The sequence below is a fragment of the Tachypleus tridentatus genome, chromosome 2 (genome assembly GCF_004210375.1).
Source record: "Tachypleus tridentatus isolate NWPU-2018 chromosome 2, ASM421037v1, whole genome shotgun sequence".
Lineage (NCBI taxonomy): Eukaryota > Metazoa > Arthropoda > Merostomata > Xiphosura > Limulidae > Tachypleus > Tachypleus tridentatus.
The window spans coordinates 93,123,332-93,147,185 of record NC_134826.1 but is presented as its reverse complement, the minus strand read 5'-3'; the positions used below and the strand labels follow the sequence as shown (position 1 = coordinate 93,147,185).

The following is a 23,854-nucleotide window of genomic DNA, read 5'->3' as shown; positions in this document are numbered from 1 at the left end:
AATGATTAATTGTAGTACATTTTCAAATCAAACAACTTATTGCTACATTTCATTGAAGATGAATAAAACCACATTAAAATGCTGTTAAGTCTCAAAACATTCATCAGATACAAGTCTACATTCAAGAACTTCAGAAATGTGTACAACATACTAAACCTGAGAAGAAACATAAGATTCGGAAGTCCCAAACCCTGGCAGTTATAACTCTATCTTTAAAGCTTTTAGAAAAGTGTTCATTTTGACAAACAAAAGCAAAATAAATTAAAATACTATTGAGTCAAATGTGTACAGTTTCATAAATATTAACAATCCAAATTAAATTGTTGGAAAACCTAAATTGCTAGAAGTTGCAAATCACATAAAACGTGCTTTTGAAACAATAATTTTTACAAAATTCGAATTAATAAGACTGATTTTACAAAACACAAGCTACTCGCAATGATTCTACAAGTCTTTAAAAATACACTATGAAAATTTTATCATACAATAATTCCAATCAAAGTGACTGACCAAACTATATTTTTTGTAAATTCTTCTGGGCTAGAATCAATTTCAAAAGTTTAACATTTTTCTTCCTTAATATCTACTTATCAAGTCTTAATACCTACTCATCAAGATTGATTTTGGGCAACAATTCACATTTTCTTCCTTTCTTCTGCATCCTTTTTTTTCTCTCCACCCTTGAACATTTGTTTGAAAGACTTTACATCATCCCATTCACCACCTGAATCATGAATATATTTCTCTTTAGTATTAAAATTTGTAGCTGAAGTTTTGGACTGTTGTTTTTTGGCATATGGAAAAGTCCTCTTTAATTTCCGGCAGAGTGATCTTATCTCTTGTTGACCAGTAACAAACACAAGAATTCCTCCCTCTGGTAGTTGCCGATGAATCTTACATATCTAAACAATATTGTACATCATATATTTACTCTATCTTCTTTATTTCATACTCAAGTGTAATACACAATAAACATCCAATAAGAGACTCAGATTATAAATTCATCACATTCAATAGTGATACATTCTAAACATCCATAGGTCATACATCTTGTAATCTCATCACACTCTATAATGGTTTGCTCTAGACACAAGTTAGTTCACATATATAATCCTACCACACTCTATAGTGGTCCACTATACACATCTATTAGAACACACATCTAATCACAATAGATTATTATTGTTAATAATAACAGTAGATTAAGAAGATAAAAATATCATAAAATATATGCTATTGGCTGACTTTTTCTTAGTTTTCACTTCTCACGGCACCAATCATATTTGTTTGTTAACTTTTGTGAAAAGCTACAAGTGGTACACTAGAAAAAAAGTCAGCTAGACAACACCACCCACCATCAAATCTTGTGCTACTATCATCAAATGTACCCATATCCCCATATCATAGATGGTAATTTTTTTGCTAACTGGATGTAAACTATAAAAGCTCAGATCTACTAACCAGCAAATTAAGCAATGGGCCTTGTTCAACCAACCATTACTATATAAAGAACATTAAATAAGATAAATTTACTTTTCTGTAAGCATCTCCCAAATAATCTTCAACTGGAGTACGTTTGTTGAAATGAACAGTGACAGGAAACTGACGAGACTCCACCTTAAAACCAGATAAGAAAGTTACAGCAAAATACAAATTACAAATATTATTTTAAATTGCAGTTTTCAATTATGTCAGTAATCAAAAATGAATGAAAAGAAAGTAAGCATTTTGAGCATTATCTCTAGCAAAAAAGATAATTATGGATGCTTAAAAATATATTATTCCTACAAGTGCATTAAAGTAAACAAAAGCAAAATTGGAAAAAAAAATTGTTCAAGTATCATCTTCTTAAAAACTAACATAAAATGTCAATTCCCAGTTTTTTAAGAATATCATTTATGTCTTCTTAATCAATAATATAGGTAAATGTTAAGTACTACCCAGAAATTAAATTTCAGTAGAACGTTCACTTGAACACAGTCTTCTAGCCTAATAATTCTGTCTTTATACATTAACCTTTTTTATAAAACTGAAATGATTATAATTATTGTCATGTTAAAAACTAATAAACTATTTGAGGTTCATAAAATAAAAATATCTCCAAAGAATGCTTGGCTCTAAGAGTGAATTTTGTTAAATTTTGGTTTAGACAAGAAAAAATATTTTTATCATAAAAATTACTACCTATTCATCAAATAATAATAAAAAAACAAAACACAATTAATCATTTTGGTAATACAAAATCAGAATTCAACAAAGTCCACAGTTAATGAATAAATAACAAACTATAAAAGTCATAAATACTGCAACTTCTCAAATAACTGGTACCTAAATGTAAAATCTTTTTCATAAACAAAATACATTTTTTAAAAAAAATTACTTAAAATGTTGCACAATGAGACTTGAATAACATTTCTCGAAATATCTTTCTTTCTTAGATTGAAATGAGCAGATTTACCATATTTATTCTATTGACTATGCTTTTTTCTGTATAGTTTTCTATTTTTGCTTGTGATGTTTATTCTTAACTATGTACTGTGCAAGTCCCAACTGTCCTTGAAAATTGTAGAACATTTGTGTGCATAAGAATCAACAATGTATTAAATGTGTATGTAATATTAGTGACTGACAGCATTGTCTTGAGCTTTAGTGAAGGTTCCAGGGTCTTATATAATTTGTATAAAAAGCAGCCACACAAAAGACAGTGAAGGAGAATATTACTGAATAGCTACAGTCAGTATGCTATAGGCTGAGGAAGCTATACCTGCAATTAACGTCTATTAATCAGAAAACTACAGAATTTGACAAGGAATGTTATAGATTTTGAACATTACAAACTGTTCAATTTCAGTGAATTACTTTGGATGTTAGATATCTTTGCTGGAAGGAGTAATTTTATACCTGGTGTGAGGTCAATAAAGAAACAACAGTTAGCTAGCTTAAGAGTGGTGTGACAGTATCAACACAGAATTAATTTGTTCATCATAGACCTGTATCATCGATAAAATATTCAGTTCTAGATTGTATACAAGACTCAATATTGTCTTTAAGTTTGTAAAACTGTTGTATGTAAACCGTCATTTGTAATAACTATTAGTAATAACTGTTATTATAAATTGTTTTGTTTTTGTGTTTGTATATTAAAATATATTTGTGTTAAAAAAAGAAATTGTGTGTATCAATTTTGTTGGCAAATAACATAAATTTAATATATAGTAACATTTAATTAACTACTAAGCTCAACTTAAAATTCCAGTTATTTGAAATAGCAATATGTAACATATGTAACAAAATAAATCGGAGACTCATCTGAAACAAAATTGTAATACATAACAAGATACATCTGGTTGTTTTAGCACACAAAAGTTATGACTAACACATCTGGAACTTTAGAATCCCATTATTTTCATTTACTACCTTGATTACTGGAGGTGGTTTCTTAAACAACATAGGATTCTCTGTGAAATCTTCTACTCTCAGAGTGGCTGACATTATGACCAACTTGAGAGGATTTTTTCTCTGAGAAAAGAAGTGAAAAAGGAATATATAACATTATGATCTCAACAAAAATTAAATAAATCTGAACAAAAAGACAATAACTGCAAAATGTAAGCTCTCCAAATATATAAATTCACTTCCTCATTCAAAAACATTAATGATACTTTAAAAACAAAGGCTTGGTTTTATTGGGTTTCTTAAATAGAAATGCATTAATTTCTTTAATCGTACAAATATATCTATTTACTTGAATGGCATAAAAAGGAATCACAATGAAGCTTTAAAAATTCAACATGTCAGTAAAACTGAAGTATTCACATCTGACAGCAGGTTTCTACATTCACTTAACTAATAACACAGTCAATCTATTCATAGTAGTTGATAAAATCTGAATCCCCTTTGGAAACCAATAATCAACTGAAGACTATACCCAAGTAGATACTATAACCGCCTCTCTATCAAGAAAATAAAGGTTCAAATTGCAACCACTACTACTATCAAAAAGTAGACAAATAGTATTTAGTAGCTAATAATTTAAAATATTAGTAAGTAATTTTTAGGGTTATATTATACAGAGATAACCTGACAGCAATTCATTGTAATCCCCACAACCTGCTAAATACTTTTTTTTACATGTAGGGTACTATGCATTTCATCTTTACTAACTAAAACCATCACAATTTCTAGTAATTTAAAATCTGCAGTGGACTACTTAACAAAAACATGAAAAGCAAACAGCAATCCAATGTGACTTTTGTCATGACATTTATGCATACGACACTTGTTAGCGATTTAAAATTTAAAATAGGTTAATTAAGAGAAATGTTGAAAAATAAAATTGTAATTTCTGTCATGAATATTAGGTCCATCACATAAGGTACCCAAGAACATTATAATTTTTCAAGCTCAAGTGAACTGTAGTAGTTAGCAACCACACACACAAAAAATGTCTACTTACTAATCAGTTTTTATATCATTGTTACACATTTGATTGTGTAATGGTTTGTTTAAAACATTTTACCTTTTCGTTTTCTTCAAGATAAATTACATACTTGTTCACAACACACAAGAAAGGAAAAGCAATTTATCAAGGGTTCTTGTAATATTTTAAATGTAGTAGTTTTAAATCAAAATACTTATAAATTACTTAATAAGCAGGAGACTATCAAATTATTTTTTAAATAAAAATAAGGTAAGAAATAAACAGCTTCCACTAAGCAGACCAAGAGATTCAGGTTAAGGTTTAAGAACAGGCAAAAATTAGATTAAATAAATTGTCAGGTATCCTAAATTTTTTAACAGTATATAAAGGAGAAGATAAACACCTTTCATATATCCTTTAGCTGATTCAAACTTAAGAAAAAGCAAAAATTAGCCAAAATAAATTGTTAGACATACAAATATTTCTAAGAGTACATAAAATAGAAGATAATAGCCTTTCTCGAATCATTTAAGCACATCAAGATTTTCAAATTAAGTTTTAAGAGAAGGCAAAAATTGACCACAATAAGTCGTCAGACATCCTAATTGCTTTAATATTTAAAACTACCTTAAGGTAGGAGATAAACACCTTTCATATATCCTTTAGCTGATTCAAACTTAAGAAAAAGCAAAAATTAGCCAAAATAAATTGTTAGACATACAAATATTTCTAAGAGTACATAAAATAGAAGATAATAGCCTTTCTCGAATCATTTAAGCACATCAAGATTTTCAAATTAAGTTTTAAGAGAAGGCAAAAATTGACCACAATAAGTCGTCAGACATCCTAATTGCTTTAATATTTAAAACTACCTTAAGGTAGGAGATAAACAGCTTTCACTATTCCTTAACCCCACTGCAATGGGCTCTTGTATTTTAAGCAACCTTGTATATCTTCAAAAAATTTTGGAAGCTTTTAAGTAAACAATAAATCTTTTGAATTTTAACTGAGTATTTTTAATAAAACTTTGCACATAATATGGTTTCATTGTTGACTGTTCTGACTGCAAAATGATTTTCCATGTGAAAATACAAAATACTTTTCTTCATCTGAAAATTTGCATAATCCTTAAAACCTCATTGATAAATGTTAATTTTTTTTTTCAGAAAAACTTTATATTTTGTCTGTTATTTTCATATTTTCTGTACTCTAACTGTATACAGGGTTGATTAATTTAAATAAACCATCATATAAAAAAAATAGGAAATGATTTTAAATTACTCATTTTTTCTTTCTGGAGAGGTCGTAAATAAATTAGAGAAGAGGCAAGATCTAGAAAACAAAATTCACAGTTCCTATACTAGGAAACATTGAGGATTTTTTCAAATATTTCCTTAAAACTTGAATTAAGTTTTGAATGCAACTCTTTAGAAGGTTGTGACATGCACACTTTGACCTACCTGTTGCTAAAGGGTTAAGCAGACCAAAATTTTCAGATTAATATTTTGGAGAAGTAAACATTAGGTAAAACAAATTATCAGGCATTCTAATCTTTATATTTTTAATTTATAACATGTGTGATCATAAAAATTAACAGTCACAGCAAACTAGAAAACCAAAGCATGCTTATCTTCATTCTGTATTATAAAGAGTGATACTACAAATTGTTAGAACATCATAAAATGGTTTTGTTCAAAATATAAATTAGGAGAAGTTTAAACAAATGGTAGGAGCAGAGAATTTCCTCCCTTTTGTACATTTCTAATATGAAAACTATCTTTAAAACTTGGATATTCTAAAATTAATTTCAACTTAAGTACAGAATTCTGAGCTTACCTTTTCTCTCAGAGGAACAATGCGTGACAGCAGACCAATGAGAATATCAGAATATACACTTCTCTCATGTGCCTCATCAATGATGATCACTGAATAACAAACCAGAAGAAAGTCCTAAAATATGAGATTAGGAACATAAAAGTTATATTCTGTTTAAAATTGTCTAGAAAATGAGAATGTGCTTTATACTTTATGCACAAATATTTCAAAGGGAATTACTATAGCTGTTTACTTTAAATATTTTACATTTTATGTATGTGCCAAATTTTTTACAGTAGATGCTTGCTTATGACTTGTTGGCAGTAAATTTCAACAATAAACAAACAGCATATAGCTCATTTATTTTAAAATAATATATTAAAAGAAGTGAAACATATATAACATATATACACACAAATTGTTGTCACATAGATTAGTATTCTCATTCAGTGCTCTCCTCTGTATGCAAAATATTCTTTTGCATATGACATAAGCTTCAATTCTCCCACATATGGAGTTAAGAGATTCCAATGCATCTGACATGTAAATCATCAACAGATGATTTCTACCAGTAAGACTGTGACATACTTTTGACATTTGTGGCTCCCTCTATTTAATTCTACTTAATGATCACTTTGAGTTTTGACAGAAAATGGAAGTACTGCTTTTTAGAGGAGAAGAAAGGTGGGAAGTGTGAAACAAGGTAAGTACCTAATGGAAATACCTTTTCAGTATAAGAAAAATATTGTTTCCAGTATGGTACATTACCTTTCTCGCATACATTTCTAGAATCCCAGATTGAACAGGTGGAAAAACCAGTGCAAGAGAAAGAAAGAACCATTCTTTGAAAGCAACCAAAGGACACTCTCAAAGAGGTCTTCATAGTCTTCAAGATCATACATGAGAGGCTGCACCTCTTTTGAACAAGTATACTCATTGTTCATTGTGAAAAGATGATGCATATATAGGCAGAAAATTGGAGGAGCACATCCAAATTGGAGAGAACTATTGCAGGATAGTGATCTAAACCATACATTATATATTAATGTTATGAAACTCAATCCAAGAAAGCACAGGAGTCAGTAATATTAAGGGATGTGCCCCTAGATATAAAGTGGTTAAGACACAAAGGATATTATATGCAAGTTAACTACATTCAAATCTCAGGCTGCTGGAAACCAACATTCACATGGAGGTAGGAAAGAGGATCGTACTGGCAGCAAGTCAACTACAATTCAAAATCCAGCAATCCAGGATAATGCCACCTTCACCTCAATTTTAAAGACCAGAAAAAAAATTATGTACCCCCCCTATTCATAAACAGACAGAAACATGTTGTTGTATAACAATGTGAGAAATTGAATGATTGATTCAGAAATCAGATATCTGGCATTGGAAAGTAAACCCTCTCACTCAAAAACATAATGTCAAGAACTGCCTTAAATGCAGGAATATCCTGGGAATAATAATCATCAGGATAGCAGAAAAGGAAGAACAATAGTAGTTTACAAGTACTTCCACAATGATCCACTACATGGATAAAGTAACAAGAGTAGAAATAAGTGACAAAATAGAGAATACTGAAATTCATGTGTTGGTACTTATACTGATTGGTACTATTCTTATATCCAAAACCCAGCCACTGGGAACCAACATCCATGAGGGGGGTATGATGAGGTATCCCAATCAAAGAAGTGAACTGCCATTTTGACAGCTCAATCCCACATTACATAGTGGAGGTTATCTAATCATCTACACTAGTAGAGCACCACTGCCCTACTCTCAACTGAATGGTTTAATAATCATTCATATATATTATTTGTATTTCATTGTTGCATTCAGGAGGATTCCTCTATGGTCCACCACACCAGCAGCTGGAACTGGAAAGTGGTAAAGACTCTCAAACTCTTTGAGCATAAGGAGTAACAACACCCAAGACAGTGCAATGGGTTAGCAAGAAACCCTATTTTTAAAAACAGCACATACCAATTTACTCAATACAAAGCAGGGCAGGAATGGGAAGCTACACCCTTTTGCCTTACCCATATAATCCATGGGTAAGCAGTCAGAAATAGGCAAAATTATAAAATCTATTTCCAGTATTAAACTGCAAGTGATCCTGTGGAACAATTCATCTGCCCATTGTGAATTGTGTGGTCATGGAATTATAAGGGTTAAGTCATCACAGCCTTACAATGCAGTTTTTACTAGTTTAAGTATCCCTGGAGCACCACTCACACAAAGTGGTATCTGTAATGAAAAAGACAGGAATATGCTCTTGAAAATAAGAAGTATATATACTAAAAGATAAGTTACCTAGTCACGGTCTCAAAAGTAGAGTAGGATGGTAACAAGGAGATGATAGTATCCCAACAAGAAAGAAACAACAACCTAAAGTAAAGAATGTACGATGAGTAATCCCACTGCTCAACAGACAACAGTTTGAATGTGCAGGGAAAAGAGAAGGTGCATGAGGTGAATGAAGGCATGAGGAATTGATGGTGGGAAGAAAGATACAAGGAATAAAAGGCCAATCAAATCACAATCCAAACCTATGGTCAGAGAGGAAGGAAAAAATATATCACAGAAAAAACAAGAGTAAAGGAAGGAGATCTTGGGAGATGAATTCAACAGAAAAACCTTGAAAACAAAGAAGCAATCCACTTACTGAACTGTCAAAGTTACCTGGAATTAATTAAGAAGAAATGTGGAAGACAGTTAGAAACAGAAATGTCAAAAGGAATATACTACATGATCCACAAAATGGGAGTAAATAAAAGTAAACAAAAAAAGGGAAACTATTGAACCAAACAGCAGAGAAACTCATATTTATGCAGACCAGGAAATCAATTACAAAGACCTGGAATGACATGCATGAACAAGCATCTTGGGAAAAAAAAATTGAAGGAAAAAAAAAATAATTTGAAAAACTAGGTATAATCCTGCCTGAACATATTGATAGCCATGTTATAGAGATGATGAACTTGAGGCCAAAAAAAAAAAGGGAATTGCTTGGGAATTGATAAACAATTCATGCAAGAGTTAAGAAGTTAAGGAAATGTGACAGGACTGGAAAGACATTGAGTAACAAGAACATAAACCTGAGTGATAGAAGCCACAACAATCAAACAGTCAAAATTAAAGATTAGTCAAATCTGGACAAAATGAAAAAGAGTGAATGAAGGTACACTGGAATAGATGAAATGGCAGAGTGTGAAGGAAATAAGATTGTTTTCCTGGACACTTTGCTCCTGGAGCCTCCTACAGATTGAATAATATCACTAACCAATAAGGAAAGAGAAATAATCCAAAAGAGGGAAATTAAGCAGTAAACCTGACAACATTGGGTATATAAAAATATATCCACTCATACAGAAAATAAGGGAAGAAAAATAAAAGGAAAATCAATGTATGGTCCCAACAGAAGGGTGTGTAAAAATACCCACCCAAAAAAACACACATCTAATTGAAAAACCCATCAACCACAGCAGAATACAGAAGAAGTATATGAGTATATGAAGATTCCCCATTCAAAAGTAGCTAAACAAAACTATATATGAAATGAATAGTATAGGTAAAACTATCCCCAAAAAGTGCAAGTCAAGTACAATGCAGACCACCCCACAAAAGACATATAGTGCCAGACAAGTAAAAAGGGTAAGAGATGAGACTGGGACCAAACCACATGGTGATTGGTTTGTTGGCATATTAGCACAAAACAACTAGGTTATCTGTGCTAAACAGCCAGTAAAAAACTGGAATGTAAAATTATAACAAAGTATAAAAATAAGACAAGACAAAACAATGTCCAAAGTTCAGCTAAAAGAGGTAAATAAAATTAAAAGGGGCAATGGCTTGTAAAAAGTTAAAAAAACAAAAAAGTTGGACAGTGTCACCATCATTAATAATGCTGTTCAATAAAAGGAGTAAGCCCACAAAAAAATGTCTAAATGGTGCCATTGCTAACAGTCATAATGACAACATGACAGTAAAATATGGGCTATTGTGACTTGATTGCCACAAAGGTCACACATTAGTGGATCAGTCCCAGATAAGAAAAAAAAATTAAGAGTTAAAACAACTGAAACCAACATGTAGCCTAGTTAAGACAACTTCCTCCTCCTGATCCTTACAGAAACAAGAGAGATGTTTGATTTGAGGACCTAAACAAGACAAGAATTAATCATCCCCTCTCAGACCTTACAGAAACAGCTAATCAAAGCAATTGGACAAAAGTAAGAAGAAATATTGGGATCCTTCACAAGCTTACAGAAAGGGAGGACAACAGACTGGCACCAAGCATCAGCAAAAACATTCTCTTACCAGATCCAGTTAAAAACAACCAGAAGAAAGGCAGGAAAGAGATGGCACATCATCTCATAGTGAACATTATCAGGTCCTACTGATGTACTGCCAGATTGATAAAGAGAAAGCTCAAGTTCCACTAATGTAAAGGGGCAATTTTAGTCATATAAAGGAAAGAAGCAATTGCACTGCCTGAGACTTGATGGCCAAAAGAAGTGGGGTACAAAACAGGAGAGCTAGATGCACATGAAAACTGTTGCCACTGGAAAGCAAGATATAAAGGGGTTGCAAAGGATACTTCCCATGAACCTTCCAAATCTTTTCCCAGATGACTGTGGAACTGGTGAATGAAAAGATGCTAGTTATGAAATTAACTGAAGATTCCTTTTGACTTTGATTTCTAACCTGCCAAACACAAGCCTGTTAAAAAGTAATGTTGTTCAAAAGTGGAATACCTGGAAAAGGTAGCTCTAGCCAGTTTTTGAACCTTCATACCTCCTGGCAAACAGGACTCCATCATGGACATGAATACCATGGAAAATGTGTTGAGGTCTTAGGAACAGATAGAACAGTTGCCTGGATGATACAGTCAGTCACTGTTACCATGCAGTTGTCTATTACTGCCAGACAGACAAAGGCAGAATTAAGTTCCAAGAAAGTGGTGAAAGAGAGCTAGTTAGGTTAGCCCAACTTCTACTGAGGTACGAGGGTCAGGTGGCATTGAACATGGCCAATCTCCCTCAAAATGACAGGAAAATGATCTGCCTCATGGGTTGCTGCCAACCCTCCATAAAAAAGTGAAGGAGGGCAGACAGATAGATCAATGACAGTAAAAGACTGAATAGATGCATGAAAATAAGTACAAGATCCAGTATTGAAGAAAGGAAGGTCGTTATCTGAGGGCATATGCCTTACAGAATGACTCCTCCAATGAATATCACCATTAACCCAGTGGGAATTGTGTCCCCCAGCATTAAAATTGGAGATGGCAACTGATTAATGAAAACATATAATTCTGATTGATCATAAGTCTCTTCAGGAAATAAGTAGACAGTGCAAACAGTGATGCTATGACCCAAGAAAATATGTACAGCAATGACCTCCAAGGGTAAATCAAGCTGCAAAGAAAGGGTAAGTGCATGCTGGTCAACCAGCAGTGCCACCCATTCATGCTCTCTTCCATCACACAATCTGTCATTCCAGTATAAAGAAAACTGTCAAAAAGAGACTGTACTGGCAGGTTTTAGAAATGTTTCCTGTAAGGAATGACACACAGGATGATAGGAATTAATCAAGATCTTATGTCATCCAGATTAGAATAGAAACTTCAACAGTTCCACTGTATCAAAATTGCCAATTTTATTTAGGTGGAGGAGAATTTGGTGGAGAACCTTCTGGTTTATGACCATGATGTTTTTCTTTTCTAAAAAAAAACAGTCAACTTCCACAGATTCTTGCTCTGGGTAGTGTGGGCAGGTATCTGTCAGTTGAAGGAGATTCCAGATGTGAATGAAATATTGTTCTACATCCTGGGACTAAATGCTGTGGACCAGGCAGTCACTGACTTGTCAATTCGCCTATTCATGTGAGGCAAAGGACTTTTCACACTGCTGGAAAATTAATCTTTTGGAAGCATGGAAAGAACTGTCTGCATTTCACTGTTGCAGTGGCACAGACTACAACAGCATATGTCCGAGAAGGAGTTGAGGACAATAAATTCCAAGCCTCAGGGTAACAAATGTTAACCATTTTCAAATGCTGTAGCTCTTTCTCCTCCATCCACCTAGGACAAGATTGAAGGTAAGAGGGATAGGAACCACTACAGATAACACAGTGTAGTTCTAGTTTGCACTCATAGACATCATGGTCTTTGCCACCACAATGAGAAAATGTCAAAGAACCATAACATGCGGCCTTTGAATATCCAAACTACTAACGCTGAAAACATCAAGAGGATTAGAAATACAGTTCAGTCCATACCTTACAGTTCAGATAACCTACTTTGGCAAAGGCAGGTGAATGTTGTTATGTAATTATCAAAAGTAAGACACTGGTTGACAGCATAATCCATCCTTGCAAGTTAAAATACAGCACACAGCAGAAATGCCTTCACTGAAGAAACCAGCAAGGATCTCCAACTCAAGGTTGTCCAAATCCCTCTCAATGGTTATTCTTCAGGAGGAATTCATAGTAGTATGGGAAATAACCTCAATGGGTATATCCCTAATGGCCTTATAATTCAGAAAGAGATCACTGTGGGTAGATGTTTCCATCAATATTTCCCCAGAACATAGCTTCTTGACAGAGTTGGGAAAGCCAGTCAGCCCTTCTGAATGAAAAAGGGAGACATGCCATAAGGATTTATCAGATAAGAAATGAAGGATTAAAAACTGAGGTACTGGATATCACAATGGCGGTGACTGTGTAACAGTTGTTTTACTTTTGTTCTTTCAAGAACTGGGTTATCCATAATAAATGGAGGAAAATTCAGTGCCCACTGACCCTACCCACCATGGGGCCCTACAAGGGGATTCACTACAATGCCAGGGTGACTGTGTAACAGTTGTTTTACTTTTGTTCTTTCAAGAACTGGGTTATCCATAATAAATGGAGGAAAATTCAGTGCCCACTGACCCTATCCACCATGGGGCCCTACAAGGGGATTCACTACAATGCCAGGGTTTCATTAGCACTATACAAATGCACCAGCATCAGAGTTAATATCCACAACACCTGTTGAGAATGCCAAACGTTGGTATTTGGTTGACCCTAGCTCAACAGCACCAGCCAATTGATCTGGGGAGCCACCCAAGGTCATCCATCTACAGAAATTGTTATCTTGAATAACAATAACGTTATTCAACTTTATTTTTGGTATTTTAATTTCCAGACACCCTGTATTTTATTTTGTACTAAACAAATTAAAATAACAATAATTATTAGCTTACACACACCTTTTACTCTTTCAAACTCCAACCCAATAAATCTTTTTTTGTGCTAGGAATTAATCACTATTACCTTATGTATAAGCAACGTAAAAATATTTGAAATTTTTTATTCTTGGTGTTCAAGGTCTGAAGCTCCAAAGATACGTAAGCTTAAAATTTTCTAGTATTTTTATAATGACACTAAAAGACATTAAACAGCTAAAGTTAACAGATTCACCTTGAAAGAATTGCAATATGTACAATACCTTCTGAATCTCTTTTAATAGAACTCCATCTGTCATGAACTTGATTTTTGTGCTTTCTGTTACATTTCCTTCAAATCGAATCTGGTAGGAAACTTCCCGACTGGAGAGGTTCATTTCCAGACCAACTCGCTGAGACATACTGATAGCTGCCACCCTACGGGGTTCTGTGATTCCGATAAGACCTTTTCTACGTGCAAAATAATTATATTATGAATAAATATCCTACTTCTTTCTTTGATAGACTGACAAGTGGATATAAATGAACCAGAAAAAAGCAAAGAACTAGACCTAAGTAATAATCATACTCCAAACAGATTCATAAAGAAACATTATTTAGCTAATTCTAATGAATCAAATGGTCCTATTGATTCTAATGAAATTTAAAACAGCTAAAGTTAAGAGACTTATTTACTCTGATCCCAGATAGAAAAGGCAATACATACAACACATTCTGAATCTTTTTCAACAGAACTTAAAACTTAAATAATACTGATAAGGTAGTAGTTTAAAACTACATTCTGAGTATAACTCTGTTAACCCTTTCAACACAAACTTGGTCCATTTGACTAACCACACGACCTCTTTGTACTTGTTTAAGGTCTTTTTAAATTTAATAATTCTAATTTTAAATATAGTGAGTATATCTACAAAGCATTTGGCAGCCTTACAATAAACATTATATATTTTTAACATAAAACAATATTTTTTTGTGAAATATTTTTAATAAACTAAAATAAAGATTTGACCATTAATACAATGACTATCTATTGTGAAGTGGATATGTCTAGGAGCAACAACAGCTCAGCCATGAAGCAGTACACCCCACAAGCTCACAGAATGCGACCACCAAGTGCTGAAGCATGTAGTGTGTAAAAATCGTCTGTCCACAGTTCCAAGTTCCAAACTGCCTCTGGAAGCAATGTCAGCACAAAAACTGTTTGTTGGGAGCTTCATGAAATGGGTTTCCATGGCTGAGCAACCATACACAAGCCTAAGGTCACCATGTGCAATATCAAGCATCAGCTGGAGTGGTGTAAAGCACACTGCCATTGGACTCTGAAACACTGGAAAAGTGTTTTTCGGAGTGATAAATTACACTTCACTATCTGGCAGTCTGATGGATGAATTTGGGTTTAGTGGATGCCAGGAGAATGCTACTTGCCTGAATGCATAGTGCTGTCTATAAAGTTTTGTGGAGGAGGAATAATAGCCTGGAGCTGTTTTTCATGGTTGGGGTTAGGATCTTAGTTCCAGTAAAGTGAAATCTTAATGCTACAACATACAATGATATTCTAGAGAATTGTGTGCTTTCAACTTTGTGGCAACAGTTTGGGGAAGGCAATTTTTTGTTTCTGCATGACAATGCTCCCCATGCACAAAGCGAGGTCCATAAAGACATGGTTTGCTGAGGTTTGTGTGGAAGAACTTGACTAGCCTGCACAGATCCCTTACCTCAACTCCATCGAACACCTTTGGGATGAATTGTTATGCTAACTGCAAGCCAGGCCTTCTCGCCTGACCTCACTAATGCTCTTGTAGCTGAATAGGAGCAAATTCCTGCAGCCACGTTTCAAAAATCTAGTGAAAAGCCTTCCCAGAAGAGTGGAGTGGAGGTTATTAAAGCAGCATATGGGGGACCAACTCCACATTAATACTCATGGTTTTGGAATGTGATGTTCAACAAGCACATATGGGTGTGATGGTCAGGTGTCTACATACTTTTTGGCATGTAGTGTATTTTGAATAGTGCATGTGTAAAGCGATTATAATATTAAGATTAAAAATACTTCTCATCTCGAGAATCTCAAAATTTGTTTGAGTCATCTCTAAAACCTCCAAAATATATTTCAAGAGTTTTGTTTCAGTAAAACTTTACATTTTATCTTTTTTTCTCTACCCTTACTGAAAATGGGATTGGTCAATTTGACCTCATAACCACAAAAAGAAAACATCAAAATAAATCTAAAATTCCTTTTTCTTTTCCTAAAACGATTTCAAAGTATAACATAAAACTACACTCTTCTATCCTAAGTGGCTTTAACCCTTTAGGTGCTGAATAACAACTTTTAATGTTTGGCATGGCACTGAATATATATGTTTGATATTTCAACTAACTACAGCATCAGTACTAAAAGCATGATATCTCGGCAATAACTCAACAAAAGTCCTTAAAATATTCAGTGATTGTACCCAATACTATATATGTTAAATTCAATACACAAGAATAACAGGAATAAAGTAAGGTCACCTGCCACGCTCAACCTACAAGTCGACTGGGGCCGCCAACTGGGCCGAAAGGGTTAAGCTTGCAATGGTATACACTAATTTATAATTACATTTTATTCCCTTATCGTTCTTTGAATCATGTATAGCTATTATCTTTACCATTAGAAGATGTAAATCATTTTTATATTATCTACTTTCTAATCTTAACCTAAAAGTTTTCTATTTTTACATTTTGGTTACTTTTATAATAATAAATAAAGAGTAAGCATGAAAAACAAGAAATAAATTACTAGCCCAATCTTTTTTTTTTCTTGCTGCCAATTGTCAATTACACTTAATCTTACATTTTTATATTAGAGTACTGCACTAAATAAGTTTATTTAATTACATAATGCATTAGAGAACATAGACTAATTACATGCAAAAGCATATAATTTTCTCCAACAAGCACAATGGTTACAATGTAGTCATTAACTTCCACACAGGAACAAATCTTGTACACTTTGAGTGTACAATACGTCTATTAAATACGTCATTTGACAGACAAAAATCTTAACTTTCCATTGCTTATAGATTATATATAATTGAGCATTAAAGAGAACTATTAACAAATCCTGAAAGAGAGGATGCAACAGAAGGGGTGTGGTTTTCTGTACGATAGCTCTGTAACCAAGCAAAATTGAAAGCTATAAAAATTATAGATTGTCTGAGCAGTGACAATTTTATAGTGAGTAATTTACAATGAATTTCAGTTTCTTGGGAGTGGTGGATTTAATAGTGATGAGAAGATACCTGGAGAAAATGAGTCATGTGAGTTACCATTAGGGGTAATACAGGATTTTTTAAATATTGCTTTATAAAGTTAGGAACTTAAAACCTATATGCTACTAAAATATGGATTATCAGCTAAATTTATTTGATGTATTAATTGGTATAGCATAAACAAAAAGTAGAATGATAAGATTTTAAATGTAAGACACTGAAACCTTGAGTCATGCAAAGTAAGGAATACTCAGGGATAGAGAGTTAAACATGGTGTATCCTGACCAGCTTTTCTATTTATAGTTATAAATCAAGTGTTTTATAACTGGAGTATTCTGCCCAAGTTTTCTATTTATAACAATGAATTAAAATTAATTATTTTATATCTACTGCTTCCTTCCCAACTTTTCTACTTATAATAGTGATGAATAAAGTTTTATACCCAGTGTAACATGCACAACTTATCCATTTATAGTGTTGAATCAAATGTTTACACACCTAGCATATCCTCCTTCGTACAGAAATTGAGGCACTTGAGTTGTCTTCCCAGATCCTGTTTCTCCACAAATAATAACCACAGGACTTTCATTAATGGCTTCCATGATGACTTGTTCTTCTGATAGAATTGGTAGTGCAAGCCGTGCAGCCTAAGAAAGAAACACAAAATGAAAATTTACACTAAATTATGAACAAAACAAAAAACAACAGCAATCATCTGACTGACGAGCCTGTTATAGTCCTTCATTCAGTCTGTTAATGAACTTTTCATTCCAAAAATTACAAATTTTGTATGTTTTTCTAAATTTTTTAAAAACAGAAAGAAAATTCAAACAAATAATAGACTTCAACTACACTGCCTAAATTCATCTTAAAAGAAGGATGTAATAGAGAACAAAAGTATTTCCACAAACTGTTATACGTATATAGTAGAGAAAATGTAACTGTATAATTTAAGGGAATATTCAGAAACTGCTTTTGATACCATTCCATTCAATTTTATTATAGAAGAAGTGGAACCTGTGCTCAACCAAGAACATAGGATGGGATCATTTAGCATTTGGAATCATAGGGAGATAGTAGACCACCTTCTACAAACAATATACGAAACTATATATGCAAAAACAGCTCGTTAGGGTTGAGAAAATATTTTACATAGAAGAGCAAACAACGTTTCGACCTTCTTTGGTCATCGTAAGGTTCACAGGTTTGTGAACCTGACGATGACCGAAGAAGGTTTGTGAACCTGACAATGACCGAAGAAGGTCGAAACGTTGTTCGCTCTTCTATGTAAAATATTTTCTCAACCCAAATGAGCCGTTTTTGCATATATATTTCTCTACAAGTGGGTATTCTCGACATCACTGAATATATGAAACTGACATTGAACAAAAAGAAGGGCCATGCACTCCCCATCCAAATAGTTTTGTGTTAAATCTGAACCAGAAATACAAGTAGGCTCCTGTGGAGGTTGATGCCACTCCTACTGACACCCAAGAAAAATATCCAGGGACCCTAGTAGCAGGCCCTCCAGTTTTGTCCTTTTCTCCAAAAGAGAAGGAACACACTCACACACTCTACAGGAAAAGCCTCTGTCATTCATCCCTGAAAATTAGGGGTGGTAAAAATTCCAAAGCTCTGCTAGTAAAGCCTAGGAGTATGGGATAAATGCATTTGGGAGTCATAAGGAATAGAGCTCTAGAAATTGTGCAATAAGTGAACTAAGTTTCCTACATCTTTAAAAGCAAACTGATCATGAATTTTTCAAGCTGAAGACAGACAGTATCAATTTTAGCTTTACTCTTAACTGTCCACAAATAATAGTCCATAATAAGGTAATACCATCTTATAGGTGCCTAGATGGTCTCATGGAACACCCCATTTTGACAAAGCTTGTTGCAACGTGTAGTAATTACAAAGAAATTGATTGCTAGTACAAAAATGAGAAGACATACCTGCCTGGGCAACACTCGTCAGAGAGTGGGATTGAGTAAAAAATAAAATAATTCTGGAAATCACTGAACAACTCCCTCTTACTGTTGCAAAGGGGCTCTATGTCGACGACTTTCACATTTCATGTCAGTTGTCGAACATGAGGTATATTGAGTGGCTGCTACAGACCACTCAATCGTTTACTGAAGTGGACCACAGCAAACAGCTTTAACTTCTCTTTCTCTAAAACCATTTGCATGCACTTTTATTGCCAATGAGGTATTCACCCTGATCCTGAACTTCGTATTAGTGAAACTGTGCTGCCTGTGGTCCCTGAGACAAAGTTCTTGGGGCTTATCTTTAACCTTAAGCTGACCTTTATACCACACATCAAGCAGCTATCGGTCAGATGTTCAGGAGCACTGAACATCTTTCAAACCATCCTTCCATTCCTATTTATACAAATGGTTTGAAATTAGGTGACTGTGTGGACTCTGCCATGGTTTGTTGTGGTTTGGTGGTTGCGTACAGAATCGCCTCTATAGCTTCTGTGTACACTGCTGAACTGTACGTCATTTCTCTTGCCTTGGATCACATAGAAGCTACTCAAACTGCACTTATACTGACTTGCTTAGTCCTTTACTGATCCTAGAATATCTTCACTTTAGTTCACACCCTATTTCTGCTGATATTCAAAACCGAATGGCCCATTTCTCTTTAACATCTACTTCTATCCAGTTTTTTCTGGATACTGGGCCATGTTGGTATTTGCGAGAACGAGCTTGCTGACACTGCAGCATCTATTCTATACATGAACTATGATCCTGTATTCAAGGCTTGGCTCTGTGCCAGTTGGCAGTCGACTTGGAGCGAGCAATGTGAAAACAAGCTTTTCCAAATAAAACCCTCTTTTGGACTTTGACCATCTTGCTTCCGTAAGAATTGGAAAAAGGAAGTTGTTGTAACTAGACTATGCATTGGTTACAGTTTTGTAACTCATCATTTTCTTTTATCTGGGACTGATGCACAAATGTGTTGTCTGTGTAACACTCAGATCACAATAAGCCACATTTTACTGTCTTACCATCGTTATGACTCTCAACAACAGCACCATTTTATACATGTTCTATCCCAAGGTTTATCCGTAACGTTAGACAGTGTTATTGGCAATGGTGACACTGTCTACCTTAGAAATATTTTTAGTTTTTCAAAAGCCATTAATCTTTTTTTAAGTTTTTTAATTCATACATTAGATCAATTATAATCAAAGTCCATCTAGATTTGAAATTAAAAAATGACCATAACGCCAAACAACTCGGAATCAGGACTAAAAAGGCCAACTTCAGGTTACTAACAGTGGTTTTTGAACTTACCTGTCAGTCTTCCTGGTGAGTTATGATAATGACAATTATGCTACAGAAAGTCCTTTACAACTTCTATTACTGTAGTTTTTCTCTTACTGCTGTAGACCAGATGTAAAAATTGGTTTTAATGCTATTTATGTTTAAATTCAAAAATTAAACTTTGTTTTGTTTTACCTTAATTTCCTTTTACGAATTTTAATAATTTTACTTTAATTTTAACTTTTTACAGGATGTTTGGCACAGATAGCCTAGTTGCTTTATACTGAAAAGTTTGACACTCAAACCCAGCCCTGAGGGACTCCAAGATCCTATGGAAAGGAACAGGAAAGTGTCAAACCCACACAAAATTGGAATTGCCTGTCCATTAAAAAATGTTAATAAAAATGGACAAATGGCCACGCAACCCATATATATGGAGGTCTGGCAAAATTCCACACCTCCATGTTGTATCATAAACCTTTTCAATGTCAAAGAATATTGATACAAGATGTTGGTGTTTGAGAAAGGCTTCTCTGATTGACGTTTGAAGTCAAATCAGGTGGTTCATGGTGGAGCTCCGTCATTGGAACCCACACTAGGTGGGCCAGAGGAGGATGTTTGATTTGAGGAACAAAACAAGAAGAGCATTAATCATCCTCTCTAAGGTCTTACAGAGACAGCTCATCAAAGCAATTGAACAGTAGTTTGAAGGAATCTTGGGATCCTTCCCAGGCTTAGAGAAAAATAGGAAAATAGCCTGGCACCAGGCATCAGGAAAAACATTCTCCTGCCAGATACAGTTAAAAACAATTAGAAGAATATCAAGAGAAGCAGGAGATAGATGGCGCAGTATGTCATAGTGTACATCATCTGGTTCAACAGATATATTGCCAGACCGATGAAGGGCCAGTTTCAGTTCCACCAATTTAAAGAGATGATTATAGTCAAAGAGATAATCAGTTCGAAAGGAAAGAGATGAACACTCTGCCCAAGTCTTGATGGCCATGAAGGTGGAGGAACAAGCAGAAGTGCTAGATACCTGGCAAAACCTTTCACCTAGAGTATCAGCAATGCTCCAGACATCAGCTACTTCTTGGCCAGAGAGTAAGATCAAGAAGGAGACAGAATTATATTGCCCACTGATCTTTCGAATCTTGTCCCATATGACTTTGGAACTGGTGGTAGAAGATATGCTGGTTGTGAACTTAATCCAAGATTCCTTCTGGCTTTGACGTCTTACCAACTGAGCATGTGCACGGGCCTGTTGGAAAGCAATGCAGTGCAAGAGTGTGGGATACATATGAAAAGTATTCCAGGGCCGTTTTTAAGCCTTCCATGTCATGTGGCATGCAGGATTTCACCATGGACGAGGATATCGTGAAAAATGTGTCGAGGTTTTAGGAATACAATGAGCAGCTGCCTGTATAATACAGTTAGTTACTGCTGCCACACAGTCGTCTACTGATGGCTTACAGATGATGGCAGAATCAAGTTCTGCAAAAGCAGTGAAAGAGGACCAGTTTGCTTGATCCAGCTTCTACCAGGGGATGCGGGTTGGGTGACATTGACCATGGCCAGTCTGACTCAAAATTATAGGTAAATTATCACTGCCTTGTGGATTATTGTCAACCCACCTTGAAAAATGAGAGAACAGTGAAGGGAAGCAAACTGAAAGATCAATAGCAGTAAAGGACAGACTAGGTGTATGAAAATAAGTGTAAGAACCGGTATTGAAAAGAGAAAGGTTGTTATCAGAGAATATACATTCTACAGAGTGACCCCTCACATCAATATCAGAACTTCCCCAGAGTAGATGATGTCCATTAAAGTCCACCAGGATTAGAAAGGGTGATGGCAACTGTTCAATGAGAGAATCAAGGTCTGATTGACTATAGGTCTTTCCAGGCAACAGGTAGAGAGAACAAACAGTGATAGTACGACCCAAGGAAACACGGATAGCTACAACCAACAGTGCCACCCCTCCATGCCCTCATCCATCACACAGCCTGTCATTTCTGTATAAAGAAAACTGCCAAAAGGTGTATCAGCAGGTTTCAGAAATGTTTCCTGTAAGGAAAGATATATAAGGATGGTAGAAAGCAATCAGTGCTTTGATGTCATCTAGGTTAGAATGTAAACCTCAACACTTCACTATATTAAAATGGCTATTTTTATTTATGTGTAGACAAATTGGGTAGAGAGCCCTTCTGTCTTCCTCCATGGATCTTGCCCTGGGTCAATTGGGGAGGTTTTGCTGTTGGAAGAGGATTCCAGCGACTGAGGATGTGAACGGATGATTGTTTTGCATCTTGGGGTGGGAGAAGATGATGTACCCAAGTAAATGCCTGTACCCAGAACCAAAGGAAGTGGATCTTGGGATTTGCTGAAATGTATGTCAGGGAGGTGGGTGTTGAAGTTGATTCATCAAATTTTTTAACCATGGAGGTCAAAAGACTTCATTTGGTTTGAGAATGATTCTTTTGGAGACACAGAGAGAGCCATCTGCACCCATGCTGTAGTAGTGGAAAAAAGTGCGGCAGCATATGTCTGAGATGAAATGGTGGACAGCAATTTTTGAGCCTCAGGGTAATAACGTTTTGAATCATTTTCAAATGCTGTACCTCTTTTCCTTCCAACTATTCAGGGAAAGAACAAAAGTAGAATGGGTGAGAGCCATTGAAATTGAAAGGGTCCGTTTCACACTCATAGGCATCGTGATCCTTGCCACCACAATGAGCACGTAAAGGAACCATGACATGATATCTTCGAGTTACAGAACTGCTGACACTGGAAACATTTGAGAGTTTGAAATGTATGGCCATACCCTGCAATTAACATTACCTGCCTTGATGGTGGCAGGTGGACGTGGTGATGTAAATATCAGAATGAGGACACTGGTCTGCATTGTAATTCTATCTTAGCGAGTGGAGATGAACCTCACTGCAGAAACTCCTTGGGTGGAGAAACCAGCAAGAATCTCTGACTCAGGAAAGTTCTTCAAATCCCTCTCAACTATAACTCCTTGTGATAAATTCAAAGTAGCATGAGATGTAACCTCAATAAGTATATCTGCAATTGCTTTTGAATGCAAGAGGAGTTCACTGTGTTGAGATGTGGATGTTCCACCAATATGTCACCAGAGCAAAGCTTCTTTGCTGACTTTGAAGAGCCAGCAAGTTTCTCTAGTCCCTTCTGAATGAAAAAGGGAGACATCTGCCTTAAAGGTTTGTCTGAAAGAGAATGCAGTATAAGAAAATGAGATACAACAAGTGTTATAGATGTTGAAGATTGCTGCTCAGAATCTTCAAGACGAGGTCATTTACCTTTGGACTGTTTTTTCACTATTTTATTTAAGTTTTTATTTGGAGGATCCACAATAAAAACAGGGATATTTTGATGCCTACTGATCCCACCCACCATGGAGCCCTAAGAGGGGACACATTACAATGCCAAACAAGGACACTGCAGCAACACCAGCATCAGATACATCATCATCAACACCTGTTAAAGACATCTGACACTGGTACTTGGTTGAACCTAGCCCAAGTGGACCAGCTGAATGACCCCAGGGGGCCACCCAAAAGCCACCTGTTTACAGGAATTCAAGGCTAAAGTGGTGTGTTAGGGTTGGACCCCTCAAACACCAGGATCCTCTCCTCCCATTCATGTGTCACCACACATAGCAAACATGTGGGTGGATGTTTAGATCCAAGAGGAGGTAAACCGAAAGAACAGAACCTTTCCTGGGAGGTCCCCTCACCACATACAGTAATCCACACCAAGGGGTTGCAGAGGGAAGTCAAAGACCATCAGAAGAGGAAACTGCCAGGTCCTGTAATTAATGAGATAGGGAAGTGTTAG

General features: G+C 35.0%; 1 protein-coding gene across 1 annotated transcript in view; it reads right to left on the bottom strand.

Moving 5' to 3' along the window:
- kz (putative ATP-dependent RNA helicase kurz) overlaps nucleotides 1-23,854 on the bottom strand; it is a 78,517-nt gene that overhangs the window by 45,525 nt on the left and 9,138 nt on the right. Inside the window, 7 exon segments of the mRNA XM_076489486.1 lie at nucleotides 609-698; nucleotides 700-902; nucleotides 1,534-1,617; nucleotides 3,418-3,519; nucleotides 6,257-6,370; nucleotides 13,734-13,920; nucleotides 17,220-17,368. Coding sequence (XP_076345601.1) covers nucleotides 609-698; nucleotides 700-902; nucleotides 1,534-1,617; nucleotides 3,418-3,519; nucleotides 6,257-6,370; nucleotides 13,734-13,920; nucleotides 17,220-17,368 — 929 coding nt within the window.